Below are 15,187 nucleotides of genomic sequence, written 5' to 3'. Positions count from 1 at the left end.
TCCTTTAATTTTTCAAAAATTCGATCAAGTGAAACAAAAAAACGGCTGGCTGGATTAATTTGATTCTTTGTAGGGTTTTTGTGGACATATTGAACTGTAAAAGGCATACTTAACATTAGTGGTTTCCTCAATATTTTCGATCCAGCGCTTGATTTTCCAAAAAACCACTAAAGCCCTTTTTTTGTTGCATTTTCAAATTCATGTGACGGAAAGAAAAAAATTTTTTTCGAAAAAAACAATGGACAGTCGTTAAGGGAATTCATTCAAGTTCTTGAAACCCACCTTTAACTTTCTGTGCGATCATTGGTTGCTGAGATATCGATAATCAAAGACAAAAAGATCCTTTTCCATTTGAAGACCGATATCTCAGCGAGGAGTGGACGTATCAGGGTGTTTAAAAAAAGAAATTAAAGCTAAATGAACAAAGTATCCGATCCTTATGGTGGTTAAGCTAAAAAAATTTTTTCCACGCCCGTAGACCAAAAAAAAATTTTGAGAATTTTTTTGTTGCTGGTTTTTCTACGATTACTCAGAAACCGCGGAGGCTACAAAATTTTGAAGTTCTAATCCAAAAACTAGACACTTGGAGCTACAATTTCCTTTTTTTTTATTTCCTGTACGACCAATTCTCTCAAAGTTACGGCCTGTTGAAAACTACTGAAAAATTTGGAATTTTTTTTGATCCCTTAATTTTTTCCAGTAGTGTATAATTATATATAAGTATATATAACTATATATAATTATACACGATTATATATGGAATTGTATATGAGGTTATATATAATCATATATAATTATATATGACTATATATGGAGTAATATACAGCCATGCAGGATTATATATAGTTCCATATACAATTATATATAAATATATATAATTAGATATAATCATACATGATTATATATGGAATTGTATGAGGTCATATATAATTATATATGATCATACATGATTATACATGGAATTGTATATGAGATCATATATAATCATATATGACTATATATGGAGCAATATACAGTCTTGCAAGATTATATATAGTCCCATATATAATTATATATGCTTATGTATAATTACCATATATAAAAATTTTTTTGGTAATCACAAAAGTGTAAAATGATGTTCATAATTACGTTTAAATAATTCTGAAGTACAAAATTTGTTACATTTCCTATGAGATGTTTTGGTCTGCTCTGCTACTACCTAATAGTAAAATCATTATTTATTTTATTATTTAAATAAGTGTTATATTATAATGAGATTCGGTAAATTAAATAAATTATGAATTGTGACTATCCAAATATATTATAAAATCAATTTTTATATTATATTTATGATAAACTTATATGATACATTATGTAGATCATTGAATCATAAATATCTAAGACAGCAGCATAGCAGACAGAAACTTCAAGGGGCACGGAGATCACCAAAGTTAAGCAGCATTGAGCAGGGTTAATAGTTGGATGGGTGACCGCTGGTGTTATAACCGTAAAATTGTGTCTAAACATTTTTTTTTGCATTTTAATTGGTTATAGAGAATTGCGTAGGACTATATTAAATACTCTATCCATAAAATTAACCCAATAATTAATTAGATGTAATTAATATATACTTAAATATTGTTATATATAATTATATATAAACATGCATAATTATATATGATTATATATAATTATATATGATTATATTTGGCCATTTTTCATATATAATCATATATAACCAATTTATATATAAATATATATAATTATATATAAATATTTTTCTCGGGTTACTACTGGCTTTTTCATTGTAAGTTTGTCGATGGTCTTGAGGGAACTCGGGCATGATTTTTGGGCATGAATTATTTTATCGCCACGTGGTTTTTTTTTTTCTCCATCTCTTGGTGGAGCTTGATTGCATTTTCCAGAAGGAGTTGTCGTTGCTTAAACGGTCCATCCCTACCGATAATCTGTAACAATAAAAATCGAAACTTATTAAATCGTTAATTGCAAAAATGACCACCATACATAAAATGGTCAAAGCAAAAAACTTCGAAAATTATGAAAAGTGCTAGATAAAAACAATCGACATTTCTTTTAATTCGAAGTACATATAAATAACAGCGATATGTGGTCACAGGGAGAAGTTGCTCCATGACCAGAAAATGAAATAAAAAGTAAATAAAAACTTCAGAGTAGCCCGAGATAAAATTTAATAAGACGAATAGTTTAAGAACAATAGAAAATATATAATTTCGTCAATCTTCTAGTAATAAATTCAATTTTATAAAGTCAACAATATTTGTTTGATTGAATGTGATAGTGAAGAAAATTATAAGAGTAATTTGAAAATAATTAACAAACACTACAATGTTAATCAAAACATTACAATATTAAGAATTCATCGAAAAAAAGATACTCTATGTTTGTTTCAGTTAAACCATTTAAAGAAATACAATTTTTGTATTAAAATATTCCGACATCATTGTAACTTACCATTGGTGCATGGTTATGATTCAAATGACACTCATTAACCTGCAGTGTCTTTTTATGAGGAGAAGTGCTAACTGATAATCTCGCAGGACACGTATCTCTGTAAATAATAAGTGAATTCCTTAAATGATTTTATATTTACGTTGCATAAGCTCATTCACACCAACAAAAGTAGTATACAATATCAAGAGTTAAAAATTGATAAATTTCAAGACTTTCATCTTTTGAAATGAAGCCAAAAATTCTGCATTTACGAGAAATTTCTGAAACTGAAACGAGCTTTTGATCTAGCAATTTACCGCTTGATTATTTATCATTTAAATCTATCAGAATGGTGTTTTAAAATTAAATTATTTTTCTCTTTAATGGGTTTTAAATTATTAACATCAGAAATAAAACAAAAGTTTAACTCGTTACTTCGAATAAAACTACAGATAAAGAACAAATAACAAAACCTCAAAATTTGAATCAAATACTTACGCTGAATCGAGCTCGTTCTTCTCACGAGTAGAGCATTTATACTTGATACGATCGTAAATCAAGTACGGATTGAAATCTACGTAAGACCTCTTCTTATAAATTTTGATTAATGAATCACTAGTGTGAACATTGAACTTGTTCTGCGTCGTCTCCTGGTAATTTAATAACCAACGGTTCAACATTTCATACGACGAAAATTTTTAGGGATGTCTTCAGCGTTTTCAGCCTTTTTTTCCAATAAATAATATTATTATTGACAATAAAACTATAAAAATGATAATAATAGACCGATACTATTTTGAAAATGCGAGAGTCTCAAAAATATTTGGTTCGCAGTAAAAGAAAATAAAGAAAGAGAGAGAAGATTATGACCTGAGGCGCAGCAGCGACGCCTAGTATAAAGAGCGCCTAAATCAAAGAGTTTTGGATAAAATTTTACTCTGGGTCATTTGTACTTAAAAATTGGTGAAATATGATTAATACCCGTGTATTTAGAAGAAAAATTGAACATTTTATGAATAAAATTTCATTTTTGCAATAAAATACCGTGCCATCCGTGCCAAGAGCTTGTCTGATTTGTAATTTCATTAATACTCGTTACATCTAATTTTTATTAAGTAACTCTGAACCATATTTGCTAATATATTGGTAAAAAATAATTCACACGCTTTTATAATAGTAAATAATCAGAATTTTATTCATTACATTCAATTTGTAATATGCAATGTCGTGCCAGATAATTGCCAGAGTTGTATTGGTATTTAGTGCTCGGCTGGATACCAGTAAAATTCCATTTTCAATAAGTAACTCTAGGCAAATTGTGCTAAAGAATTGATAAAATATAACTCTGTTTAAAAATATTCATTAAAAAAAATTAAAAAAATTCGCTGCAGTCAAATTATATATCGATAGATATATACTGAGCAATTGAAATCAATTGAAATTATTGAAAAAAATTCAAATCTCATGATAGTGAATTTTTTTCAATGAATATTTTTAAACAGGGAATTCACACACTTTTATTTACAGCAAATAATCAGCATTTAATTCATTAAACTAAATTTTTGATATAAAATTCCCTGCTATCAGTGCCAAGAGATTCTCTGACTTGTAATTTTATTGATACTCGTTACATTTAATTTTTAAGGAAAATTTAATTTTCAATTCCACTCTGGGCTATTGGTGCTTGTAAATTGGTGGAAAATAATTTACACAGCTTTATTTATAGCAAATATCCGGAATTTAATTTGTTAAATAAAATATTCGATATAAAATTCTCTGCCATCCGTGCCAAGAGCTTGTCTGACTTGTAATTAAATTGAACCTTCAGCTTTATATAAGTAAAATTTAATTTTCAATTTCACTCTGGGCTATTGGTTCCTAAAAAGTTGGCGGAATATAATACACACAGCTTTATTTATAACAAATACTCGATTTCTATTCATTAAATTAAATTTTCGATGCGAAATCCTGTGCCATCCGTGTCAAGAGATTGCTCGACTTGTAGTCTTATTGAGTACTCTGCTGGATACCGGTAAAATTTAATTTTCAATGAGTTACATCGTTTTATTTTTGCTTATAAATTCGTGGAATAATATTCATACGCCTTTATTTGTAACACATACTCAGCAGCTGATTGATAATATTGAATTTATTATATATTATTTCGAGCTATCTGTGGCAAGGTGGACCGCGGTAGTTATTAATATTTTTACTTTTAATAAAAAGTACCAAGCCAACTATATTTTATCTTTAATGAAACAACGAATTAAAGTTCTTATGTGTAGATGGGTTCACTAGATTTATGTACCTGCTCTTACTCTTTTTCAAAATCTTTGCAGAGTATCGACCATATTTATATTTCTTTTACTAGATTATCGGGCCGACCTTGCCTTGTGGTTTATTTTACATAGTCTAAAAACTTTTATCTTTTTTTGTCAATAGTAATTTTTGTAATTTTTTTACTTTATAAAAAAAGCTCAATTTAGATTAATTATTCTTACCTTAATAGAAAACACGTGTTTATTGTAGATTGTAACTATTGGAGCATTATTTGTTGTAAATTATTTAATTTATACACCCACTTTTTTACTTGCAAATAGGAAAGGTCTTTGAAAAATCTAATTAAAGAAATTTTATTGAAATCTCCTTTAATGTTCATAAAATTGTACACTTTAAACATCACAAAAGGATATTTTAAAATTTCATAATTACATTATTTTATATGTTTGTAAAAAATATTAATAAATAATATTTTCTTCATCACCGATTTCGGTAACCTGTTGACTATTGTTATTATTATTATTATTATTATTTATTTATTTCATATTGTTACTATTATCATTATTATTATTATTATTACTAGTATAATTTGTATTATTTGTATTTGTGTTATTATTATTATTATTGCAATTTTTTGCACTCCAATTTTATTCATAAATATTTTTTTTTTCACACTACTGTTAAACCACTGTTAAATTATTTATTGCACAATTATTTCTAAATTCTGTAAATAAATGATATATATTTTATTTCACAATTAGTAAAATCATTTATTGGAGTATAATATTCCTCGAGCAATAGAGCACTTATTAGCTGCATTATGAATGTAAAACATATACGTTCACTATGAGCCCTGTAATGCTATGAAAAATTATTTAAGGCAAAAATGCCCATGTATGCGCCATCTATTAGATTAATGCTACATCAATTAGAACGGCCTGTTTTATCTATTTTTTTAGCAATAAGCTTAGTCGCTAGTAGGTAGCACTGCTTAACATTTTTAACCATCATAAACGCCCCTTCATGATTCTCTATAGGATATCTTTAGTACAGCAGGTTCACCAACCTTACAATTCAAAAGTTCCTTATACCTTCTGCATTTTGTCCCTCCCTCGAGTTTACGCTGATCAGTCATGTTAAGTTTTTTAATGCTACTAGCTACTATGAGAGAAACAGAATTTCAATTTTTTTATTAGGATTTGATTATCAAAATTAACGAATAAACAACCTATCATATTAGAATAGCTTTGCCTGCATTAATTTATTCATTTATGAATTTTCAATTTTGCGCGGGAAAAATTTAATTTTAAAATCAAGAATATTAAAATACTTTATAAATACAAAATTTCTAGAACAAACTATCAAACAACTTCATATGTGGATGGTTTTCAAACCTATTCTTTCTATTGAATTTCATTTATTAACTAGACTAAATACACAACAGGCTAAAGATTGTTTGAGTTTTACTTTCTTCCTTCAGGCCAGCAGTTCAAGATTTAGGCAATTCTCATTGGATAGTGTACACATTCTACGACTTTGTAGTCGTTGCCTGTAGGTGGCATTGTTATTCAATCGAGCGGATTTCAAATAATTGTAATTTTTAGGCCATAGGTATTACAATTATGCGTATGATGCATTGTCCCCTTTATTAACAATATACATGTCATTGTAACAATAACAATAATAATCATTATAAAAATGAAATTTATTATATCGGTAATGATAAATTGATGTTAAAAGTATCATTATCATTGTTTATCATTACCAAAATAATTATTGTTATTGTTAAATTAATGTGTAGTAAAGCATTAAATCTAGATTAACAACTTTTTTAATTCAAAAAAATGTTAAACTTTAACTATATATACATAAAAAATTTAAAATTCCCATTGATAAGCTAGTTAATTGATTGAAACCGAAGAGTTTACACGGGTCAGTCACGTTAAGTTTTTTAATGCTACTAGCTACTATGAGAGAAACAGAATTTTAATTTTTTGTTAGGATTTGATTTTCAAAATTAACGAACAAATAACCTTTTATATGATAATAGCTTTACCTGCATTAATTAATTTATTTACATATTTCTAATTTTGTGAGGGAAAAGTTCAATTTTAAAATTAAGAATGTATTAAGAGGCGAGCAAAAATTACACTTAACAAAAAGATATGAAATCCGAACAAAAACAGTTTCACTGTTAAAAATTGCGCCAAGTCCACGTTCATAAAACTCATCTCAATAACATCTGCACTTTGCAAAAAAATAAGACTCGTTACAATAATTTTCATTCTATACAAAAAAAGTTAAATACAAAAAATACCAAGAAACCGTCATAATGTTGAAAAAATTGAAAAAATTTGTTGAAAATTTAAAAATTAAGAAAAATTTTTTATCGTACTTGGCGCGCGTCATTGAGTACCCCAAATTTTGTCGGACGAATTTCAACCCGAGAAAAACGATTTCGCTTAAATTTATGTAATGTAAATATGTAATTATATATATATATATATATATATATATATATATATATATATATATATATATATATATATATATATATATATATATATATATATATATATATATATATATATATATATATATATATATATATATATATATATATCAGCTCTAATTATATAATATATGATTTCATACATTGTTATGTTTATAGATTCACATCAGTGAAGTATACTCAACGAATTAAAAACACTGCTTACTGGATTAATATCAGTTTCAGTGAAAAAATCCGTTTCGAATATTTTTTCAGATTTTTAGTAAAAATAACTGTCAATATGGTAGTCTGGTGAAGATATCTGAAATAATACAAAATTTTTAATTCAATTTTTTCAGTTCCGTCATTAAGCTTTCATGAAGAAACTTGATCGTGCTTCGTTTAATTGTAATTAACACATTTTGATTGGCAATCACACCGCATTTTCTCAATTTAGTCGGCCATATGTTTTATTTTTTAGTCAACTCAATTTTCGTAGTGATTCCACTACAGAGTCAACGTATGCAGGCGTATTCACTTGTAAGCAAATTGCATAACCGAACAGGAGAGGGCGTTTTATTGAAATCATAAACGATGTGCGGAGAATTTAAAAATTTCAAATAAAATACGTATGCCATGTTGATTTTACCTAACTTTTGTTAAACGTATCATAAAATAATATTTCATTAATTACATTTATGCATTTTATAGGTTGACTTACTTATAAATGTTGAAACATTAAAAGGATGTTCATGTATCCTGAAAAAATTTGGGGTACTCAATGACGCGCGCCAAGTACGACCCTGGTGGAAATATTTTCTGCTAGGAGTCAGATTAATTCTTGCAGCATTCTAAAAAAAATTTGTAGAAGAATAAATAAGTCAGAAAAATTCTGAAAAATTCTGAAAATGTATGAGAAGACACATTTAAGATATATATTGCATTTTAAAGACTGCATTTTTAAACGTTTTTGGACTCTTCTGGAAGACTTTTTCAGAATTTTTCATAGATTTTGTACATATGTAGTGGAATCAATAACTATAATTTTTCAGACTATTTCAGAATTAATCAGTAATTTATAAAAGTATTTATATTTTCGGAAAATAAGTTATTGTGACTTTTTTAACATTTATTACTTATCATCAGGAATATAAGAATTAGGAAGAAGGGAATGTCATTGGTTAAACAAATTTAATTGTACCGATTTTATAAATATTTCAATATTTTATTCGAGATTTTATCTTTTAACTTGCTTTGTACTTTGAAAATTCACAACCTGTCTTTATAAAATAACTATAAAAGAACTATAAAAGAACGAATATCAATACAATATATAAGTTAAAAATATTAAGTTACTTAAGTTCATAAGATTTTGCTAAGCATATTGTTAATTGTTAGATAAAAATCTTTCTTCACCAATATAATTATTACTTTATCATCTATAAAATATTTTTACTTCTACGTATACCCTTGTGAAATAATTCTCTGAAAAAACTCTTGACAAGTCTTTATAACTCTGAATAAGACTTTTCGAAATTCTTCACATCCCTAACTAAGTGAAGGAAAGACTTAATAAGTCTTCAAAACTCTGCAATATTCTTCAAGAGTCAAATTTTCCCTGCAATTTCGGAATTTCTCAAAGAGTTATTAAGACTTGATAAGACTTGTTCAGTTTTACAGGAAAAGAAGAAAATATTTCTTTTCAAAAAACTTATCAGAATTAAATAAAACTATAAAAAAGAATTAATGCATGCATTTAAAAATTTTTTTAAATAATATTTTCATCACGAAAATACTTTGATGGGCATCGAATCACTCATAGTTGAGCAAGTCAAAACATCAACAGCAAATGAAGTGCACTTGCTGTTGGAAACAGATATTACTCAAAGAGTAAATCCAATCGGTATTTAATTTGGACTATCAAATATTAAAGTCAACTTTCTAGGTAGGAAAGAATTTTCTAACCACATGCCACCTATTAGAAACTAAGAACACTCAAAGATTCTAACTGTAAATTCGTAAACTAAAATATGTTAGGTATCAATTAATTCCAGCAGATAGCGTGTGGATAGAAAATTCTTTCCTACCTAGAAAGTTGACTTTAATATTTGATAGTCCAAATTAAATACCGATTGGATTTACTCTTTGAGTAGTATCTGTTTCCAACATCAAGTGCACTTCATTTGCTGTTGATGTTTTGACTTGCTCAACTATGAGTGATTCGATGCCCATCAAAGTATTTTCGTGATGAAAATATTATTTAAAAAAATTTTTTTAAAACATGCATTAATTCTTTTTATAGTTTTATTTAATTCTGATAAGCAATTTTTTTGAAAAGAAATATTTTCTTCTTTTCCTGTAAAACTGAACAAGTCTTATCAAGTCTTAATAACTCTTTGAGAAATTCCGAAATTGCAGGGAAAATTTGACTTTTGAAGAGTATTGCAGAGTTTTGAAGACTTATTAAGTCTTTCCTTTACTTAGTTACGGATGTGAAGACTTTCGAAAAGTCTTATTCAGAGTTATAAAGACTTTTCAAGAGTTTTTTCAGAGAATTATTTCCACAAGGGTAGTTAAATAGTTCAAGAAATAAAAATAACTACAATCTTACACATAAGTGGAGACGAAAATAAGCTGAGAAAATTAAAATATTTTTTTTTCTCAAAGAGAACATTGGGAATGTTAATATGTTATTTAAAAAAGACAAAAAATAATATTGTTAGAACTTCAGCCTATGAGATTGATATTAAAAGATAAATCATCGCTATTCTGAACTTTTTTTTTGTTACTGAACTAATTATTGTCTCATATCTCTTAAAACATCGTAGTAAACAAAATTAATGAGAGTATATTAATTACAGAAAATAAAATTCTCTACGCACAAAGTCAACTGGGAATTAATTTTTAGATAAAACATTTTCTGAAGAACATGCATTATTTTAATGCTTAGAATTCTTTAGTTTACGTAACAATCAGTAAATAGAAGTTAATTAATTTTCTCTAAGGAAATTAAATGCTGTATGAAAAATTTTTTTAGCGTTTTTTAACTTCATTAATTTCTTAAGAAAATCTTCAAAGTCATAGTTAATTTGAAATTTTGTATCTCTTCGCTGTAAATTGATCGTATAGATTTCAGTTAAGAAAATTGAAATTTTTTTAGAAATGATTATTTTTATTTTAATAAGAAGATTGAAAATGAATTTCAAAATATTTCAAAATAAACAGCTTTGTAGTGTAAACTAATTTTCCTTTTGTTTCAAAAAATTACGTTTACAGTGAAATCAAAACGATTTTCAATTCAAGTATTTTTTTAAAGAATGAATAAAGCCAAAACCTTAAAAAAAATTTTTATGTAGAGCGTTGATTTAAAAAATTCCAAAGGTTTAAAATTAAATTTTTTCGACAATTCAAGTTTTGAGGCAGTTCATCAGAATAAATAATATCAGATAAAAAATTACTGACTGATCTTTTTTTCACATCATTCAATTGTCATTAAAATGTTCACGTTAATTCTGTTTACTACAATGATTTCAGAAATAAGAGACAAAAACTAGTTAAATATAAAAAATTCAAAGTTGCGATGATTGAAATTTTATTATTAATATTACGGGCTCAAGTTCTTATGATAATTTTATTCGTCATTCAAAAAAAGTTAATTTTTTAGTTTAGTTTTATGATGACAATACTATTATTCAGGATTAGCTACTTTTTTATCGCACTAGTAATGGATCGTCCCAAATATGTATTGATTTTATTCCGCTCCACGGTCTCCATGTCAGCGGATAAATTTCTTTGTTTTAAAAATTTCTTGTATTGCTTTTCCAACACTAGCTTCTTCGCTGGTGTCAATGGTAATTTTCTTTCATTTCTTTTACCTACTTTGACAGCTCGGAGGGCTAAATTATTATATCCCCATATCACATGGGACATTATAGTGATAAATTTCGAGGGCCTATACTCTCTAAAAGCCTCGGTATATGCAAGGCTTGAAATAAATATCTGCCCTCCGATGTGGACTTGATCAGTTAAGTCGTCTTCTTCGTCATCGATTTGGTTCCCTCGTTCTCGCCGTTCTCGTTCTCGTTGTTCTCGGTTTCGCTGCTCTCGGTTTCGCTGCTCTTGTTCTCGTCGTTGTCGTTCCTGTTGTTCTTGTTTTTGCTGTTCTCGTTCTAGTTCTTCTCGTTCTCGTTGTGCTCTTTCTACTAGTTTTCGTCTTTGGTGTAGTTCCATTAAATGCCGTTGTCGTTCCTCCTGTTCAAATATTTGTTGCTGTTCTCGTTCTCGTTGTAGATGTTGGTTATGATAATCAGACCTTTGTTTTTCTATTATTGCATTTAATTTCCTATTTTGTTCAATTAATTCCTATTTCTACGTATAGAAAAGTCATGGATTTACAACTTTCTGTGAAAAAAATATAACAGGAAGATTGAAAAAAACATTTGAAGTGAATGGCTGTACATTAATTGGTAAAGGGAAAGATCATAAATTAAGTACACCAGAGAAAAATCTTTTGAATTCATCAGGAAAATGTAGATCATTTAATAGGTTTATTTATAATGGTAATCGATATACTTCAGAAAGTTACCGCTTGTGTCAAAAAATAAACGATTTCGTCATTGAGTTAAGAGACGGAAATTTCGGTAAAATAAAAAATATCTGCTGTGTTGGAGATGATAATACTGGAAAAAAAAATTATATTTTCTACGATCAGATAAAAACACATAACAAATTTTTCTATCAATCCAAAAATGTGACAGTCCATAATATCGAAAAATGTTCTGTTACTGATTTTTTTTTATTTTACTACTCTTATACATATAAATATAGTTGAATTATATTATTTATGATTATATAAGATCCATATAGATATTGTAAAAATTTGTAAATAATTGATTCAAGTTAAAATCTATGTAAGAATCCTTAAAAAAAGTTTTTCATCCATTGTTTTGAAAAAAATCCTTTAAGTAAAAAATGCTGCTATGCCTCAAACGTAAGTTTTTATTACATATTGAAAAAAAAATTTAATTCTTTAATTCTGAAAAAAAGGAAAAAAAAAATTATATCTCAACTGATTTAGTCAAAGTTACAGAAGATATCTAGAGAACTGTAAATGTTTTTTTTTTACCACTTTCAAACATATAGATATAGTTAAATTAGTATGTGCCATATTTTGAGACAACATATTTTTTTCAATTCCAATTAAAGCCACCTTTGGAAGAGGTTTTTTTTTTACATCTTCCCGCAAATATTCAGCTTGTTCTTAAATTACTAAGAAAGAATTTTGCCTCAAAATGGCAAACTCAATTATTTATATGTAAACTTTATAATCTAATGTTAATAATTTTCAGAAATTCATATGTTTTGTTGCTACTTAAAAGTTCCACGCGATTCTTGAAAAATTTTTCTTTTGTAGCATGCTTTTCATGCATCACATTATTTTTGATAGTTGGAGATTAGTAGATCTTCACTATAACGTTGATTTTTTTATTGTTTCTCATACTATGTATCAGTCTGTCAAAGTTTCTTTAGATGATATAAAACTAAAAATTTTTAATAACGAAAAAAGTGTTACATTTATAGCTAAAACGCATGCTTCGTAAAGTCGGATATCATAAAATAGTTACAAATTTGTTAATTTTATATTTTAACAATTGAAATACTTTTATAATGATTAATAAAAAAAATTTATTTATAATAAATGTATAAAATTAAATAACAGAAGGAATCTAAAATTAAATTTCAAAATGTATAACGTTTGTATATTAATATCTTTTTACCAATAACATTCCCTTCTTCCTAATTCTTATATTCCTGATGATAAGTAATAAATATTAAAAAAGTCACAATAACTTATTTTCCGAAAATATAAATACTTTTATAAATTACTGATTAATTCTGAAATAGTCTGAAAAATTATAGTTCTTGATTCCACTACATATGTACAAAATCTATGAAAAATTCTGAAAAAGTCTTCCAGAAGAGTCCAGAAACGTTTAAAAATGCAGTCTTTAAAATGCAATATATATCTTAAATGTGTCTTCTCATAGCTTTTCAGAATTTTTCATAACTTTTCTGACTTATTTATTCTTCTACAATTTTTTTTTAGAATGCTGCAAGAATTAATCTGACTCCTAGCAGAAAATATTTCCACCAGGGGATAAAAAACTTTTTTCTTAATTTTTAAATTTTCAACAAATTTTTTTCAATTTTTTCAACATTATGACGGTTTCTTGGTATTTTTTTGTATTTAACTTTTTTTTGTATAGAATGAAAATTATTGTAACGAGTCTTATTTTTTTTGCAAAGTGCAGATGTTATTGAGATGAGTTTTATGAACGTGGACTTGGCGCAATTTTTAACAGTGAAACTGTTTTTGTTCGGATTAATAAATATTGCGACCATGAATTGAAATGAAAACTATCCTATCTCTCAAGTTGGAACAAAACACACATTTAAAAGAAAAAATAACTAAAATCGGTTAAGAAGTTTTAAGAGTCCATCGCGGACAAACATCGTGACTGGAGATTTATATATATTGACACACACACACACACACACACACACACACACACACACACACACACACACACACACACACACACACACACACACACACACACACACACACACACACACACACCCACACACACACACACACACACACACACACACACACACACACACACACACACACACACACACACACAGGGTGATTCAGAATGACCTTCACAGCGGGAAACTGTAGATAGAGGAGTCGATTCTAAGAATAAAGTTCCTTAGTCGCTTTTCGATATTCTCAATAGTTTTTGAGTTATTCAAAATATAAATTGACCAATCACAGACAAGCTTTAGAAATTAAAAAAAAATAAAAAAAAATAATAAATAAGTTAAGTAACACTGCCACAGCAGACTTCATGTTAAATGATATTTAATTATTTCATTATTTCGCTAACCGCGAAACGGTTAGCGAGACGTCCAGCGAGACGGTCAGCGAGATGTTCATCGAGACACTCAGCGAGACGACCAGCGAGATGTCCGGCGAGACGTACAGCGAGATATCCAGCGAGACAGTCATCTCGCCGGACATCTCGCAGGTGGTCTCGCTAACCGTTTCGCGGTTAGCGAAATAATTAAATAATTAAATATCATTTAACTTGAAGTCTGCTGTGGCAGTGTTACTTAACTTATTTATTATTCTTTTTAATTTTTTTTTTTATTTCTAAAGCTTGTCTGTGATTGGTCAATTTATATTTTGAATAACTCAAAAACTATTGAGAATATCGAAAAGCGACTAAGGAACTTTATTCTTAGAATCGACTCCTCTATCTAAAGTTTTCCGCTGTGAAGGTCATTCTGAATCACCCTGTATATATATATATATATATATATATATATATATATGTCGGAGATGACAATAGCCGGGTTTTTACAAGGGAACGTTGGAAAATCCCAAGCATTTTAGTTTATAACTAGAAATAAACTTTAGCATTTTAATTTTTATGATTTAATCCCTTAAGGAAAGTTTAGTAAGACTCTCTCGGAGCCTTTTATGACGGTCAACTTGGGTTGGAAAGACCACATGTGCGGGTCTAACGTAGCCACGATCGAAGGGACAGCAATACCAAAAAGACGAGACATTTTTAGAATTTGCAGTACGTAGCTTGTGTATTTTTTTATTTTAAAAGTAATTACTTGAAGGAGCTACAGATAGAAAACAGTTTCTGGTAATAGGCAGTTCTTCCTGAACAGTACACGAGAACGGGCTGCTGCTCTTCCGATCGTGGATTCGTTTTCCGACTTAAGTCTCTGATCATTCCTAACGTCAACGTTAATAATATTGTAATTACTTTGATATTGTTTATATTAACCCCGTTTGTCAAACTACAATTGTTTGTATCTAGTAATAATAGTAATAATCATAGTGTAGTGATTCTTTGTTATTGTACGTTATTAATAAGTGATTGT

The 15,187-nt window shown here is 27.9% G+C and overlaps 1 protein-coding gene and 1 long non-coding RNA gene across 4 annotated transcripts; one reads left to right on the top strand and one right to left on the bottom strand.

The window, feature by feature from the left end:
• Nucleotides 1-1,765: 1,765 nt before the first annotated feature.
• On the bottom strand, nucleotides 1,766-5,692 carry LOC141533503 (uncharacterized). 3 transcript variants are annotated; one of them, XM_074252422.1, is made up of 5 exons: nucleotides 5,312-5,692; nucleotides 4,953-5,235; nucleotides 2,950-3,175; nucleotides 2,473-2,569; nucleotides 1,766-1,946 (listed from the first exon to the last, which is right to left on the bottom strand). In XM_074252422.1, exons 3-5 carry the CDS (start codon nucleotides 3,129-3,131, stop codon nucleotides 1,839-1,841), a joined length of 387 nt encoding a protein of 128 aa, XP_074108523.1. In that variant the 5' UTR covers nucleotides 3,132-3,175; nucleotides 4,953-5,235; nucleotides 5,312-5,692; the 3' UTR covers nucleotides 1,766-1,838. The 3 variants fall into 3 exon arrangements, 1 of the variants encoding a protein (XP_074108523.1); XR_012480296.1 differs by having other exon boundaries at nucleotides 2,950-3,101; nucleotides 4,953-5,692; XR_012480297.1 differs by lacking the exon at nucleotides 2,950-3,175 and having other exon boundaries at nucleotides 4,953-5,692.
• Nucleotides 5,693-7,452: 1,760 nt separating this feature from the next.
• On the top strand, nucleotides 7,453-8,488 carry LOC141533527 (uncharacterized). The gene is made up of 3 exons (XR_012480308.1): nucleotides 7,453-7,526; nucleotides 7,582-7,630; nucleotides 7,704-8,488. It is a non-coding gene; the product is annotated as an uncharacterized LOC141533527 (long non-coding RNA).
• Nucleotides 8,489-15,187: the final 6,699 nt, after the last annotated feature.

Source organism: Cotesia typhae, unplaced genomic scaffold, assembly GCF_013202065.1.
Source record: "Cotesia typhae breed Kobodo isofemale line unplaced genomic scaffold, CoteBio_Ctyphae contig_9, whole genome shotgun sequence".
Taxonomy (NCBI): Eukaryota; Metazoa; Arthropoda; class Insecta; order Hymenoptera; family Braconidae; genus Cotesia; species Cotesia typhae.
The sequence above is the reverse complement of the archived record's forward strand: the minus strand, read 5'-3'. Positions and strand labels throughout refer to the sequence as shown.